Source organism: Coptis chinensis, chromosome 6 (genome assembly GCF_015680905.1).
Source record: "Coptis chinensis isolate HL-2020 chromosome 6, ASM1568090v1, whole genome shotgun sequence".
Lineage (NCBI taxonomy): Eukaryota > Viridiplantae > Streptophyta > Magnoliopsida > Ranunculales > Ranunculaceae > Coptis > Coptis chinensis.
Window position 1 is genome coordinate 3205833 of NC_141461.1, and position 16666 is coordinate 3222498.

Below are 16666 nucleotides of genomic sequence, written 5' to 3' on the forward strand. Positions count from 1 at the left end.
AGAAGCATGTAAGAGTGGGATTGGGGCCAATGCTGAACCTGGTGGAAGCATTAGAGACAATGATGCCATAGACTGTTGTAATAAGTATGGAGTCTCTCTTCTCTTCACCAACGTGAGGCACTAATCATGTGGCACTTTGGCACACAAAAAGACTACATACCCTTGGCATTTTGGGTTCTCCAGCCACATTGACCGAATTTTTTTGAAGGCGCTATTGCTGGTGGCAGAGAGTTTTGAGGTTATTTACGGTTTGATTTAAGTTGTTGCGGATGAGTTTTCTTCCTTTAAGCATTTGAGGATCTTATGTGTTGAAACTTTTATAGTCTATTAGATGTTATTCAATCTATCTTCAGATTCATTTTTTTTACTGTACATATCTTGTTCAAAAATCTTCTGACACAATCAATTTAATCGAATTACAAGCATACACCTTAGAGATTGACATAATGTAAGTACAAACAGAACAACTTGGCAGACTTGAACACCGAATTCACTTTTAGCATTTGTCAGGGTCAAGTCTAACTCGTTTATGGAAAGACAAGTGTTTATTATAGGATAACATACAAAGGGAGTTTGATTGAACACCCAAATGTAATAACTGCATATTGTTCATTTGTCGTTGAAACATGTCTCTGGGTGGTAATGCCGTTCCTGTTCTGTGGCATAGTTTTTTGAAGATGCCTTTCTGCACATGGATAAAAGAATGATATAATCTGTTTGTAGATATGAGGATGGAGTTTCTCTGTTGAGGAAGGTGTGTTTAGCATCAGATTTTGTGCGCTCCAGGAGTCCAGACGACATTGGTTCCTTTACTTCTATATCATTTGATGACCATTCTTGTTTACTGACAAAGGAACATAGTCTAACGACAGAGGAGGTAATTAATTTATATGTCAACGGGTTCTTTTCCATAATGCATTCATTATCCATCTTTCCCAAGTGTCCTTTTTTCCAGGATTTCTAGGGACTGCAGCTTGTCTTGTTTGCAGATTAAGATTCTCTGTCAAAATTCGGGGTGTGACAGTTACTCCCAAAAACCCATAAACAGTTAAATATGCGGATAATTAAAACCAATAAAAATTTTAACTTAAACAAGAGTCCTCTTTATTATAAAAATTCACCAATGAAAATACACAAAACATTGTCTAGACTAAAAATCTATATCACCTCAAAGGAAAACAAAGCCTATCTTGAAATGCGACGCTTACACAAAACCACCAAGCAAAGAACCAATCTTCTTCTTCAACACTAAAACGGTCAAGACTTATCAATTTGTGTTCATTTAATGAACACACCCGATAAGCAAACATGCAAATCGGGTCAGCATTATAAAAATGCTGGTGTGAGTAGCTCTAAAATACAACATATACTTATACCAAATATATACACAAACCTTACGGCAGTTAGGTCATAGCCATGGTTCATGGCTAAGGTCAAAGGTGCATGTTTCATGGGCTCATGATTAAGGTAATGGTTCGGACCCAACTGGCCAAGTCCAAACCTTAGAACCCAAAAGTCTAAAACCAACTCATTTATTCTACCTGACCCAATTGGATATATTTTAAGTTATATGACCCAAATTTAAAACCAAAATTAAAACCGCTCAAAACACCACGGGTTTATTGAGAGAATTTAAGCAAAACCGCCCAACACTTAAACTAAAACTGGTCCACCACTTAAACTAAACTGGTCCGAAACAAAGGATTAATACGACCCAATAACTAACTAGTGTTTAGGCCCAAAAACTTCAACTGAACTGGCCCGAAACACAAATGGGTTCGGCCTAAAAATTAATTAAAACCGGCCCAATCAAAACAAATATTAGAACTGGCCCAACAATTTAGAACAAAACCGGGCCCAACAACTAATGAAACTGGTCCCAAAACTTAATTAAATTGGGCCCAAACAAAACAAATTAGAAACTTAGTTTTGGCCCATAGAACTAAACTAACAAAGGCCCAACAAAAAGGCCCAACTTAAGGGGTCATCTTCCTCACAGCTCCAGCAGCTCGCGCGCCGCCAGCCACCAGGTTTCAATCCCGATAACCCCCCGACAGTTCAATCACCAATTCCAAACCACAGTAAATCAAAAAGAGTGCAAACAGAGAAAACAAGGAAAAATGACGATTTCTCTATTGGGCTTTAACTGCCCTTAACGCCCATAAAGCTTGGACAGTTCAATCTTAATTTTCGGAGTTTCGAGTTTTAACAACACGACAGATTTCAACAGAGTTTTAACAACACGAAAGGACGCCGAGTAATGAACAGTAAAATTTAGTGAAAACATAGGACAATAAAATGGTTTCTGTATTCCGGTGAAATAGCAAAATAGCTACTCACTTTAAACCCAAGCTCCACGAATCCTCCTAGCCCGAATCGTCGTGCTCCAATGCTCGAGCAAACAAGCTTCAAGCTCTGCCTCCATTCTCATTATTTTTATTATCTTCAAAAACCCTATTCTCTAGAAAAATGTGTTTATATACTTGGGTTTGAAACCCAAGCCCAACACCGACTCGGGCCCAAAAACCAGGCCCATGTATCCAAATCCAATCCAACCGATTTTTAAATAAATAATAAATACGTATTTAACTAATTAATAAATAAATAAAATAAATACGTATTTTAAATACGGGCGTTACTGCTATACACATCTCAAAAGAATCTCGTCCCGAGATTCGGAAGTAAAGCTATACGAACAAATAACGTTGGTTATTATCTTAGAACATACCCAAGAATGTACGTTGATTAAACTTAAGCAAGATAACATTTGTATTAATTATTTCTAAATAATACCTGAATATATATCCTCATGCCATTACAAAACCTATTATAGTTTAACTGTCTATATTAAAACAAATTATTACTGTCACTTAAACACAAGACAAATATATCATTTCTTTTTAGCATGTAGTTTCTTGACACGTAGCAAACTCTACGAAAATAATATTATACTTAACTAATCAATAATATGGGGTAAGTTCATCCCTGCATAAAACCTTATGGAGTCGTTCATTATCATGCATAAAAGAAAATTAGTGTCATGATACACTTAAAATAAAAATCACTCATGTCATTGATACTATAATAAAACTTTATATTTACTTTAGTCATGCTATCAGAAATATTAAATTTAAAACAACCCTTGAATCCTAATTCATGCTTGCAACTGAATCAAATATAGCACGTATCCAAAAATAAATTTTCATATTTATCTATCAAAATCATATAGACTGAAACAAAACAATTAAGAATAAATACTCGACGCTCATTGCTATTATTATTAGTACTATTTATACACTTATTTTTGAGATGTGTATACTTGCGTATACACGTGTATTCTTTTTGAGATGTGTATACTTGCGTATACACGTGTATTCTTTTTGGGATGTGTATACTTGCGTATACAAGCTTTCTTATATTATTGTATTTGGATGAACTATTACTGGGTATATGATGATAATAGCGTTTCACCAACATGGTATGATAGATTAATATTGTTAAATTAGTTTCACATTGATTTTTGCATATTCGAGTATTTTTAAATATATACCTTGATTTATGGTTCATAAATATTACCGTGAGAATATAACTTGGTATGGGTGATATATTAGAAGTGAGTTTATATTATCCTAATTTTTTTTTTAAATTCGTGTTATACGGTAGCAAGTCTTATGTTAATTGTCATCGTATATGGAGATTATTTTTTTGAATCTTTTCACCGTTTAAAATAAATAGTACTAATAATAATAGCAATGAGCGTCGAGTATTTGTTCTTAATTGTTTTGTTTCAGTCTAAATGATTTTGATAGATGAATATGAAAAATTATTTTTGGATACGTGCTATATTTGATCCAGTTGCAAGCATGAATTAGGATTCAAGAGTTGTTTTAAATTTAATATTTCTGATAGCATGACTAAAGTAAATATAAAGTTTTTATTATAGTTTCATTGACATGAGTGACCTTTTGTTTTAAGTGTGTTAGGACACTAATTTTTTGTTATGCATGATAAGGAAAGACTCCATAATGTTTTATGCATGGATGAACTTACCTCACATTATTGATTAATTCAAGTAGAATATTATTTTTCGTAGAGACTGCTACGTGTCAAGAAACTACATGCTAAAAAGATATGATATATTTGTCTTGTGTTTAAGTGACAATAATAATTTGTTTTAATATAGACAGTTAAACTATGATAGATTTTGTAATGGCATGAGGACATATATATTTTGGAATTATTTAAAAATAATTAATATCAATGTTACCTTGTTTAAGTCTAATCTCTGTACATTCTTGTATAGGTTCTAAGTTAATAACCAGTGTTATTTGTTCGTATAGCTTTACTTCTGAATCTCAGGACGAGATTCTTTTGAGATGTGTATAATAGAATGCCGCATTATTTAAAATCGTATTTATTTATTAATTAATTTATTTATTTATTTAAAAAATTTGGATTGGATTTGGATCGTGGGCTGGTTTTGGACCGGTGCGTGTTTGGGCTAGGGTTTCGAACCCAAGTATATAAACACATTGTTCTAGAGAATAGGGTTTTTAAGATAATAAAAAAATAATAAAAATGGAAGCAGAGCTAGAAACACATTTCTTTGGAGCGTTGAGGTGACGATTTCGGACTAGGAGGATTTTGTCGAGCTGTTCATTATTGTGAGTAGATATTTTATAGATTTTTATTTTATAAAATCTTCGTTACTGTCAATTTCTTTTCTGTTAAAATCTGTCGCGTTATTTATTAAACTGGTTAGTTATTAGTTTATTGTTTTTGGTTAAACTGTGTTTTGAAACTCTGTTGAGACTTCGAGAGATCGACAATCTATATAAGCCCCACGAATAATATGTCGGTTGTGTTTTCGTGTAAACTCTGTTTGGTCGTGGGTTTTGGAAACTCGAGCTTAAAACATTTCAAGCTTCGGAATGCGTCCATGGCGTCGCTTGACCCAAAGGAAACGGAATCGTCCTGTTCATATTGTATAAACTATGTCTTTTTTTTATGTTAAACTGTTGTATGTTGTTATGGGATTGATTGATGATTGGGGATGATTTGGTGGTGGAGAAAGGGGGTTGTCGAAGCCGTGAGAGGGTGTTAATGGCGGTGACAAGGGATCGCCCAGTTTTATGTAAAACTTTATTGTTGGTTAGTGGGTTTTGGGTTGTGGATTTGAATGGATTGTTGGTGATGGGGTAGTGTAGGGCGTGTGTATGGGCTATTTATGGTGCTACTGAAGCTCCGGAGGTGCGTTAATGGAGGTCGCGATTTCAGATCTAGATTTAGGAAGAGTTTTGATTTTTATGATTTTCGGTTTTTGCTTTTGTTAAAGGTGTTGGGTTTCTCAAATTGAGTTAAACCGATGTGTTGAAAGGGGAGGACGATCGGTTTTGGTGGTGGCCGGTTTTAGCTGGTGGTGGTGGAAGAGAATGGGTGAAGAAGATGGCTATTTTGGGTTTGGGCTTGGTCATGGGCCGTAACTAAGTTTAAATGTTTATTTGGGCCGATTTTGTTTGGGCCAGTTCTATTATTTCATTTTGGGGCCGAAATCTAATTTAAGTGGTTGGGCCTTAGCTAGTTTAGAGTGTTTTGTTTGGGCCCTTTTCTATTTGTTTTGTATTTTGGACCAGTTTAATTAAGTTTTGTTTGGGCCGGTTCTAGATTAAGTTCTATGGGCCAGTTTCATTTGTTTTGTTTGGGCCTTTTCAATTAGTTTTCTTTGGGCGGTTTCTAATTTATGTAGTTGGTCCTTATATCCCCATTATCGAATTAGAATAAATAAGTTGGTTTTAAGCTTTCGGGTTTTAAGGTTTGGGGCAGGGGAACCATTCCGGCAATTCGCTGAGCCGTGAGCGTGCCTACGCCTTTCGACGCTTTGCTAATGAACCACCATTTATGGACTACGTTTAACCCATTGAACATAGAAGCGACACTTTGACTTTGACCATGATGGGTTGACTTTGACTTTGACTTTGACCATGATGTGTTGACTTTGACCATGATGTGTTGACTTTGACTTTGACCATGATGTGTTGACTTTGACTTTGACCATTGACGTGTTGACTTTGACCATGACAGTTTGACTTCGACCATGACGTGTTTGACTTTGACCATGACGTGTTGACTTTGACTTTGACCATTAGATTGACTTTTTGGTTTTAACATATTTGATTTTATGGATTTATTGTAATAATAAAATGTTGTCGAAGCGTTATATAGCGTTGTTTGTCGTTATCTAATTATAATTTGACATGAGTAGTGTGTAAAACATGCACACCATGGTCAAATCATAATTAGATAATGACAAACAACGTTATATAATGTTCGACAACATTTTATTATTACAATAGTCCATAAAATCAAATATGTTAAAAACTGGAAAAAGTCAACATTCTACAATCAATGGTCAACGGTCAAAGCCAAAGTCGGCACGTCATGGTCAACGTCAAAGGTCAAAGTCAACAGTCAATGGTCAACGTCAAAGTCAAAGGTTAAAGTCAAAATCAACATGTCATGGTCAAAGTCAACATGTCATGGTCAAAGTCAATACATCATGGTTGAAGTCAAAGTCAACCCATCATGGTCAAAGTCAACACATCATGGTCAAAGTCAAACTGTCATTGTCAAAGTCAAACTGTCGTTTCCATGTTCGACGGGTTTGGTCATCTTAGTGGTTCGTGGCTAAAGTCAAAGTCGTGGCTCGTGGCTAAAGTCAAAGTCGTGGCTCGTGGCTAAGGTAATAGTTCGGACCTGTGCGAAGCCTCAAACCTTAGAACCCAAAAGTCTAAACATTTAAAGACCGATTAGATCTATTTTAAGTCGATGGGGCCCCAAAGCAATATTAGAAATTGGCCCAAAACTTATCTTTCGCCCAAAACATAATGGATTCGCCCCAAAACTTTAAATTGGTGGTCCACAAATTTAAGCTGGCCAGGCCCAAAGAAAAACTAAGGTGGTAGGCCCCATAACAAAATTAGACTTTTCGGCCATCAACTAATAAAATCGGCCCATAGAAACAAATGAAATGTTGGCCCAAACAAAAAATATTAGAAACTTAGTTTTGGCCCATAGAACTAAACTAAAAAAGGCCCAACAAAAAGGCCCAACTTAAGGGGTCATCTTCCTCGCGACTCCGAATTTACACCACCGGTGGCTCATGGCGTATCGGCCACCCCTCATCTCCTCCTTCCAGCGGTTTCACTCCTCCTTCCAGCGGTTTCACTCCTCCTTGAAAACCAAGCAACATTAATTAACACACACACCTCAAATGCTTAAATCTAGATTTCACCAAAACTAGATCTGGAAAGAATTTCGGCCACCATTAAAGCTTGTTCCAAGCTCCAATCGACAGCCCCCACCCAATCCAACATCAACCCAACTACCACCATTCATCAAACCCCAAACAACAATACCAAATTAAACAGTTCAAACACGAAAATCACAAATCAAACCAACCCTCAGTATCACAGTAATGGCGTTCGGCGCCATTAAAGCCTTCTCAAGCTCCAACAACACACTCTAATCTCCATCTCGACGTCTTCATAGCTTCGACAGCCCCCACCAGGTTTCAATCCCGACAACCCCCGGACAGTTCAATCACCAATTCTAAACTAAAGTAAATCAAAAAGAGTGCAAACAGAGAAAACAAGGAAAAAAATGACGATTTCTCTATTAACGCCCATAAAGCTTAGACAGTTCAATCTCAATTTTCGGAGTTTCAAGTTTTAACACGACTGATTTCAACAGAGTTTTAACAACACGAAAGACACGAAAGGACGCCGAGTAATAAACAGTAAAATTTAGTGAAAACATAGGACAATAAAACGGTTTCTGTATTCCGGTGAAATAGCAAAATAGCTACTCACCTTAAACCCAAGCTCCATGAATCCTCCTAGCCCAAATTGTCGTGCTCCAATGCTCGAGCAAACAAGCTTCAAGCTCTGCCTCCATTTTCATCATTTTTATTATCTTCAAAAACCCTATTATCTAGAAAAATGTGCTTATATACTTGGGTTTGAAACCCAAGCCCAACACCGACTCGGGCCCAAAAACCAGGCCCATGTATCCAAATCCAATCCAACCGATTTTTAAATAAATAATTTAACTAATTAATAAATAAATAAAATAAATACGTATTTTAAATACGGGCGTTACAATTTCCCTCGAATGAGGAACTCTTGTGCACTAAGGGAAGAATCTAATGGATTATGCTGGAGTCTTTCCTGAATAGCATCCAACTCCTCTCTTGTAGCCTCTGATTATTACTGTAGACAGACCATGCCCACCCTTTCAAAGCAGCTTTTAGGCTCTTCAATTTCTTTGATAACATAAACGTAGTGCATCCATGATTTGCTACTGTCCAGCATTCTTTTACCACATCTGCGAAGTCCTGATGTAGCATCTAGAAATTACAGAACCTAAACGGGGGATAACTTCGGAAGGTAAAGAAAAAAGAAAACACCAAAGGGCTATGATCAGAGCAGCCTTGATTGAGAAACTCTACCTTTGTAGCCATCTGTATAGAAAACCAGACAACGTTGACTAGACATCTGTCTATTTTTTGCCACTTTCTAACACTGTCCCCTCCACTATTCCAAGTAAAGAAGCAACCTGATGTCGAGTGATCAACTAACCTAGCTACATTCAAACTATTGGCAAAAGGGAGGGTTTCCCTCGGGTGCACAACTCTATCGCCTATTCTTTCATGAGAGAATAGCACATTATTAAAGTCCCCCATTACACACCAAGGTCCACGCAAACTAGCACTGATAGTCTTCAGCTCCTCCCACAAAATCAATCTCTCCTGTCGTTTATTGCTCGCATATATAATAGTAACAAAAAAGAAAACCCATATTGGAGGAGGGTAACCCTACGATGGATAAACTTCGCCTCCACTACCTTTTGCACATTCAAAAAATTTGATCCGAAGCAAGCCATATTCTACCATACTCATGACTCGAGTAATTATGTTCCACTTCTTCACATTTGGGCAAACCATCGCTATTACATACGAATCTATCCATTCTAACCTTCGTTTCCAGAAACCCCATACATGTTATCTTTTGCTCAGTAATAAACTTATTCATCTGTTTTGCTTTTGTAGTCTCGTTCAGTCCCCTAACATTCCAGCTACATAGCTTAATCATTTTATTTGAGTTAATGGTTCCTCCTCTTTCCCCTTCCTCTTTGTCTGCCCTTACTTCGTTTCCCCGATGTCGTTGATTGATTTTCACTTAGCTTCCTTTGGACCCTGGTTTGTACAGAGGAACACACTGGGGTATCCCTCACAGGAGCAGGATTTGAGCTGGTATCTCCAAACAACTCATCCTCCACGTCAACTAATGCCTCAAATAAATTTCTCTCTACCTGAAACAGTTCTGCATCTGGATGGGTTAGCCTCATTTGTTGGAGAGGAGTCACTAAGGGATTCTCTGCCGATCCTTGGCCATCTACAACATACATACACTCCACTCTTCCTGGAGATACCATGTTAACTTGCCTAGTCTCAGGCTCTTCGATCACTTTCTACTGTTTCTTGCCATGTACCTTGCTGGTTAGTACTACCCACTGTAGCAACTATAGCAAGGTTTTCTTGGTTCTCTCCCGGCCTCATGATCATCTCTTGGTTATTCTTTAAGGCAACCACTACTGCTAGGGGTTCCACATTACCCCTATCTACTTGTTATGCCAAGCTGACCTCCTCCTGTTGGCTTTCTATGTGGCCCTCAGCTGCATTTGGATTTATTTGCACCGCCTCATTTTGTGGTGTTGTTCTTCTACCCCACACCGAGTAGTCCTTCCGCACATTTGTCATCAGTATGCCCAAACCAGTTACACTTCCTACAGGCCACAGGCTTCCATGGGTATTCAAGTGGTATTACCACCTCACGGTTTCCAGCTTTCACTTTGATAGATTCCTTATACACATGATTCACAGGAAATTCTATGCAAAATCTCGCAAAGGATAATCTTCTCCGTTTAGTAGTCGCATCATCCATAAACATAGGTGTTCCTCCAACCAAACTGGCAAGGTAAGACAAACCATCAAATGTCCACATCTCCTTCGGAATATCCATCAACTTTATCCAGACTGGAGCTGAGGCCACCTTATTCCTGTAAATATGTCAGTTGGGTTATGCTTGGTCCATCACTTTTTTTGACATGCTCGAAACTGCAGCGTTGCACTGATATAACCAAAAACAATCGAAAGCATCCACTTTATTAGTTTTCTTAACACATATGGATATGGTTGTTGTACTGCTTCAGTCGGACCTAATTTAAATCTAGGGTTATATTGACATACCCCCCCACCAGTAGTTGCAATTAGGATTACCCCCCCATAATAATTGAAATTAGGATTTCCCCCCCAACTTGACAGTCAATGGGAGTCAACTAACAGTTTCCGTCAGTTGACTGGTCAAGGATCATGAATTGTCCGAAGTACCCTTTTTCTGTGGAAATTACGAAATTAGCCATTGACACTGTTTAAAGCCCACGACTCAAAGCCCAAAATCGATATTAGACACTGTTCAAATCTGGTTTCTCTGATTAGCGCCTAAAACAAACCAATTACTTACTAATAGAATCACTTAGATTTTAAAGAAATTCGACAACTTTCTAATTGAAACTAGGGAGTTTCTAATTATATATACCGCCCTCTTAAAGCTTTTTAGGGCTCTTCAGAACACCGGCCTCTCTTCTTTATCGAAAACCAAAACTATATAAACGTGTTTTTAACACTTCCTCTGTTGTTTCTAGATTAACATCGCTAGTTTATTAAACAAGGAAAAGGGTGAAGGTTAACACATATTGCTAACATCTCTTCTGATAGCACATGAGAAAGACGGTAACACAATCTGCAAATTTTCAAATAGTAATACTGCTTTTTTCTAATCTTCCTATACACATATATTGTCTGTCATATATAATTCAATGAGATCATAGCCTTACATCATTATGTATCAATATCCTGGTACAATGAAATTTCAAATACTTAAAAGGCCGAAACTCCATTAAAAAATAAAGGGACCCAAAAATAAAAAGAGAAGATCGACTACCTTTCCAAAGAGATAAACAGTCCCCAAATTGTTACCATAGAATTCCTCATAAGCATCAATTATATAAAATGGCAACGACCCATCTGAATCCAAGAAAATCTCTGACTTCACTTCTGCATTACACTCCTTCCTAATAACACCATCCCCATTATCTCCATTCCGTAATGCCTTCCACCCAGCACTAGCACTCAAAGCAGGATCAACTTCACCCTTAAGTTTGGCATTCAACAAAAACCCACCCTCTTTCTTCACCCCATTCTCAACTTTCTTCTGACTAACAGGCAACGGATCAAAACTCACATCATCATCCCATTCCCTAAGTCTATCCTTCACACAACTCTTCACAACATCATTATTAATATTCTCCTTAATCTCCACTAGGGGCAACTCAATATTCATTCCCACATTACTAGTATCAACGACCGAATCACAACTAACTAAAACGGGCTTCTCCTCAATCTTAACATGATTAAAACTCTTGTTATTTAAAGGCCCCCTTCGCCGTCTTTCCCTATCAGACTCATCAGGTGCAAATTCAGCAAGAACCTCATCAACAATACTATCAGTAGCTTTATTATCATTATTTTTCTTGAAAACAGAAGAAGTAAATGACGAGTAAATCTTTTGTTTACCCATCAAAGCAGCAGCAGCAGTTTCAAGTTGAGAGGGCTTTTTAGTAATAACAACAACATCTTTTTTCTTCTTCTTTCTAGACTTATCCTCGTTTTCAAATTAAACGTGTCACATGATTCTATTAGTAAGTAATTGGTTTGTTTAGGCGCTAATAAGAGAAACCAGATTTGAACAGTGTCTAATATCGATTTTGGGATTTGAGTCGTGGGCTTTAAACAGTATTAATGGCTAATTTCGTAATTTCTATAGAAAAAGGGTATTTAGGACAATTCATAATCCTTGACCAGTCAACTGACGGAAACTGTTGGTTGACTCCTATTGACTGTCAAGTTGGGGGGGAAATCCTAATTTCAATTATTATGGGGGGTAATCCTAATTGCAACTACTAGTGGGGGGGGTATGTCAATATAACCCTTAAATCTATTTGCCATCTGAAGGAAATTAGAGTCCTTATTTACTGGAATGCACACGATGACAAGCATTCTTTTTGCATCCCGGTTCCTATATTTACAGACCCTAGATCATGCATACACGCAGAATTAAGAAGAAAAGAAGCATGGAATGACGTTGTAGAAGAAGCATGTAAGAGTGGGATTGGGGCCAATGCTGAACCTGGTGGAAGCATTAGAGACAATGATGCCATAGACTGTTGTAATAAGTATGGAGTCTCTCTTCTCTTCACCAACGTGAGGCACTAATCATGTGGCACTTTGGCACACAAAAAGACTACATACCCTTGGCATTTTGGGTTCTCCAGCCACATTGACCGAATTTTTTTAAAGGCGCTATTGCTGGTGGCAGAGAGTTTTGACTTTTGAGGTTATTTACGGTTTGATTTAAGTTGTTGCGGATGAGTTTTCTTCCTTTAAGCATTTGAGGATCTTATGTGTTGTAACTTTTATAGTCTATTAGATGTTATTCAATCTATCTTCAGCTTCTCATTTTTTTTTACTGTACATATCTTGTTCAAAAATCTTCTGACACAATCAATTTAATCGAATTACAAGCATACACCTTAGAGATTGACATAATGTAAGTACAAACAGAACAACTTGGCAGACTTGAACACCGAATTCACTTTTAGCATTTGTCAGGGTCAAGTCTAACTCGTTTATGGAAAGACAAGTGTTTATTATAGGATAACATACAAAGGGAGTTTGATTGAACACCCAAATGTAATAACGGCATATTGTTCATTTGTCGTTGAAACATGTCTCTGGGTGGTAATGCCGTTCCTGTTCTGTGGCATAGTTTTTTGAAGATGCCTTTCTGCACATGGATAAAAGAATGATATAATCTGTTTGTAGATATGAGGATGGAGTTTCTCTGTTGAGGAAGGTGTGTTTAGCATCAGATTTTGTGCGCTCCAGGAGTCCAGACGACATTGGTTCCTTTACTTCTATATCATTTGATGACCCTTCTTGTTTACTGATAAAGGAACATAGTCTAACGACAGAGGAGGTAATTAATTTATATGTCAACGGGTTCTTTTCCATAATGCATTCATTATCCATCTTTCCCAAGTGTCCTTTTTTCCAGGATTTCTAGTGACTCTGCAGCTTGTCTTGTTTGCAGATTAAGATTCTCTGTGACGATTTAGAGGTTCTTGGGCAAAAGGACAGAAAGTGTCTCCTAAAGTAAGTTGTATTGGTATAGGCAAACACAAGCTTTTTGTATGTGTTTTCCGTGTGCGTGGATGCTTTAATTTATGCATTTCAATGAACCTTTGTTGAAGAGTTTGTTCAGTTTGAATGTTGGGTTAAGTTGGGTTTGTCATATCTTAATAAGGTTATAGTGCTTCTTTCTGTCATACCAGAATGTTATTTTGGTTGAGAAGGAAAGGGTAGTAAGTATTTGGTGGTACATAATGGCAAATTTTATGGACTGTCATTTGTTGGATTAGAGCATTTTTAGTTAAATGTGAAATTTAGTAATTTCTGTTGTATATAAAGTTGATATTTTTTTTCCCTAAAACGCAGGTGGCGCAATGAAGTTAGGAAAGCCCTATATCCGACACAATCTACTGTTAAGGTGGATGATGTTCCAGATGACAACAAGGGTGAGGATGACAAGATAGATAACGAGAACAAGGATGAGGATGATGAAATACTTAATGAAATGGAGGAGCTGACCTATGCTATTGACCGCAAGAAGAAATGTGAGAAGAAAATGCTCGCAAGAAGACTAGCTAAGGTATGGAAAGAACCTTGTTCCATTTGTATATGATGGGATTTCATATAGGCCGGACACTTGAGCAGCGTTAGAGTATTAACTCATGCTATAAGTTCACCACTTGTCCCATTAGGAAAAATGTCGCGGAGCTACAGGGATGCAAATTGATGCGCTGATGGATGGTTACACTGACTTGGAATTGTTTAGTCTCTCATCTATCAAGGTTTGCTTGCACATGTCTCTTTGCTCCCTCCAGTTATCAGCCAGCCATCAATGATATTGTTGTGGGAAATTCTGTATTTTGTTTCTTTATTTTGGGGATACTGTGTTTAGTGATCGCTGTTTCTTATGTTATGTTTAATTGTTTTAATCTCAAGTGTACTAAATGAAATTTATATCGCACAATTACCATAGAAAAATAGGTATATGCCAGTGTATGTTCATTTGCCTTATACCATGTCATGTTTGTTTTATGTTCTCTAGCGAAAGAGAGATCTAAACGCTGTCAACTCCTCTGAATTTATTGATGAGAAGGGAGCTGTAGGAGATAGCGATAATGAAGTAGCTGGCGAAAATCCAAAGGATTCTTTCAGTGATGCTGATTCTGAAGAAGAACACAGGCAGTGAGTTTCTATTCATGTGGTACATTTTAGCTTTAGGTGTGATCAATTACTACATGATTCTGTTCATTCGACACTACATAAGTAATTGTGTTGGATTATTTTTATTCATTTGAACTTCTATTTTAGAGGTGATAGATGGTCATGCATATCCGAATTTCTCCACATCTAAATGTTGGTCTCCTCTATACATCTACAGGTACGATATGCAACTTGAGGAATTACTTGATAGCCAATATCAACGATTTGTTACTAGAACCTATGGAACTGCACATCTGCGGAAGCGTGCAAAGATGGCTTATGCTGAAAATAGCATGAAACTACTGGAGGTAAGGAGAAAAGTGTAAACATATCTTCGTCAAGGTCTCTTGAATAGTTGATGGTTTTTGTTGTTTCTTTTTTACAATTACCTATACATGTGCAAGATTCAACTGAGATTCTCATGCTACTCACTGTTCAGTTCAAGCATGTAATATTCCTTTCGGTATCTTCTATTACGCCTAACTTTCCAACATTTGCCCATGGGGTGGTGAAGCCGAGGGTATTGTAGACTCAGTTCATGATTCTGACATAGAAGAAGTTGATAGCGAAGTTAATCCTCTCATGGTATCGTTCCATGATCAGGAGCAGCCTAACAAAGAGGAAATGATGGAAAAGTGGTTTAGTCAGGATATGTTTGCCGATTTGCAAGAGCAACTTTTGGTGAAGAATGATAGCGGTGATGAAATGGAGGATATACAGGAGGAAAAGCACTCTCATCCGAAAGAGATTAAAGAAAGTATGATTCAACTGCATGCCAATTACTATTGTCTGTCTCAAAGCCAAGCTCCTAGAGAGGAAGGGGACTTTGAGGTTGTACCTTCTCCAGTTACTCAACTGAGGATTCATCCTCGGAGGGATCCATTGAAGAAGATGAAGATGGTAAAGCTGAGATGCTAGCATGTGCAAAAAAGATACTGCAAAAGAAGCAGAGGAAGCAGATAGAGGATGATGCTTACAACAAATACATGTTTGATGATAAGGAACTTCCTACATTCTTTCTAGACTACGAGAAGAGGCATCGTCAGCCTATCAAACCCGTGACAAAAGAGGAGATTGCAGCAATGAAAGCACAGTTCAAGGAAATAGATGCCTGCCCTGCCAAGAAGGTTGTGCAGGCCAAAGCCCGGAAGAAGCGAGCTGCTATGAGGAAGCTCGACAAGGTACGGAAGAAGGCAAACACTATATCTGATCAGACTGACATCAATGAAAGATCTAAGATGAAGTTGATAAACCAACTTTACAAGAAGGCAATGCCCAAGAAACCCAGGAAAGAGTATGTAGTTGCAAAGAAAGGTGTCCGAGTCAAGTTGCTTGGTAAGGGGAAGGTGCTGGTTGATCGAAGATTGAAGAAGGATATGAGATGTCGCGGAATGGGTAGTCATGGTAAAGGAAGTATGAAGAAGGACAAAGGTAAAGGGAATGATGCAGCTTCAAGGAATAAAGGAAGAAAAAAGCAAGGGAAAGATGGCAGGTGACGACTGCTGAGTGAGCTTTAGATTTTTTAAGAAAAATTTGTTCCTTTTTCCTGAGGAACTGAATGGTTTTTTATTACCTTTTAGCGTAATTTAGTATCTAAATTTGATTATTTAACTATACTAGATTTGAGTAGATTCTGCATGTTCCAGGACTTCTTTCCTCTAATCCTCTCAATGATGCTGTCTTCATCAGTTGCCTGACGAACTCAGGAGGATTGATTGGAATTTATGAACTCACGAGCTGTGTAAATCTTTTCTGATCAAGTTTCACATTGTTTCGAATTTATGAACTCATCGTCAGAGAGTTCTGAAATCTCACCTTGTGTTGATATAGTTACATACTTGCATTTGCCGGTTTCCCCAAACTCCCAAAGTCTGTTGAATCCAAACTCATTTGAGAAATAGACTAAGTTAGCGCATCGTATAGCCAAAGCTAACATGGAATCAGTTTGAAAGAAGAACCTCCCGCCTTGCTCCATATCAAGAATCAGAGCATTACGTTTTAGGTGACCCATGAGTCGTGCATTTTCAGTACCAAAATTATTCCCAGCGCATCTTTGTTGATGATTACCCAGGACGATTCATCAAAGTTAGCTTGCATAATACCATCAACAAAAAAATAATTAATTTTCAACTTTTCGAGTTCTTTGATTTTTGCAGCCAA

General features: G+C 37.6%; 1 protein-coding gene and 1 long non-coding RNA gene across 2 annotated transcripts; one reads left to right on the forward strand and one right to left on the reverse strand.

Annotated features, from left to right (window-relative positions):
- Nucleotides 1–502: 502 nt before the first annotated feature.
- On the reverse strand, nucleotides 503–7976 carry LOC147490773 (uncharacterized). The gene is made up of 2 exons (XR_015199286.1): nucleotides 7869–7976; nucleotides 503–1000 (listed from the first exon to the last, which is right to left on the reverse strand). It is a non-coding gene; the product is annotated as an uncharacterized LOC147490773 (long non-coding RNA).
- Nucleotides 7977–11917: 3941 nt separating this feature from the next.
- On the forward strand, nucleotides 11918–16288 carry LOC147490774 (uncharacterized). Its single transcript, XM_086567109.1, is given in 10 exon segments — nucleotides 11918–12022; nucleotides 12131–12379; nucleotides 12990–13154; nucleotides 13269–13330; nucleotides 13673–13886; nucleotides 13999–14088; nucleotides 14349–14488; nucleotides 14685–14813; nucleotides 15010–15356; nucleotides 15359–16288. Coding segments are annotated over 10 exon segments (2145 nt in total). The 3' UTR covers nucleotides 16003–16288.
- The last annotated feature ends 378 nt before the right edge of the window (nucleotides 16289–16666 follow it).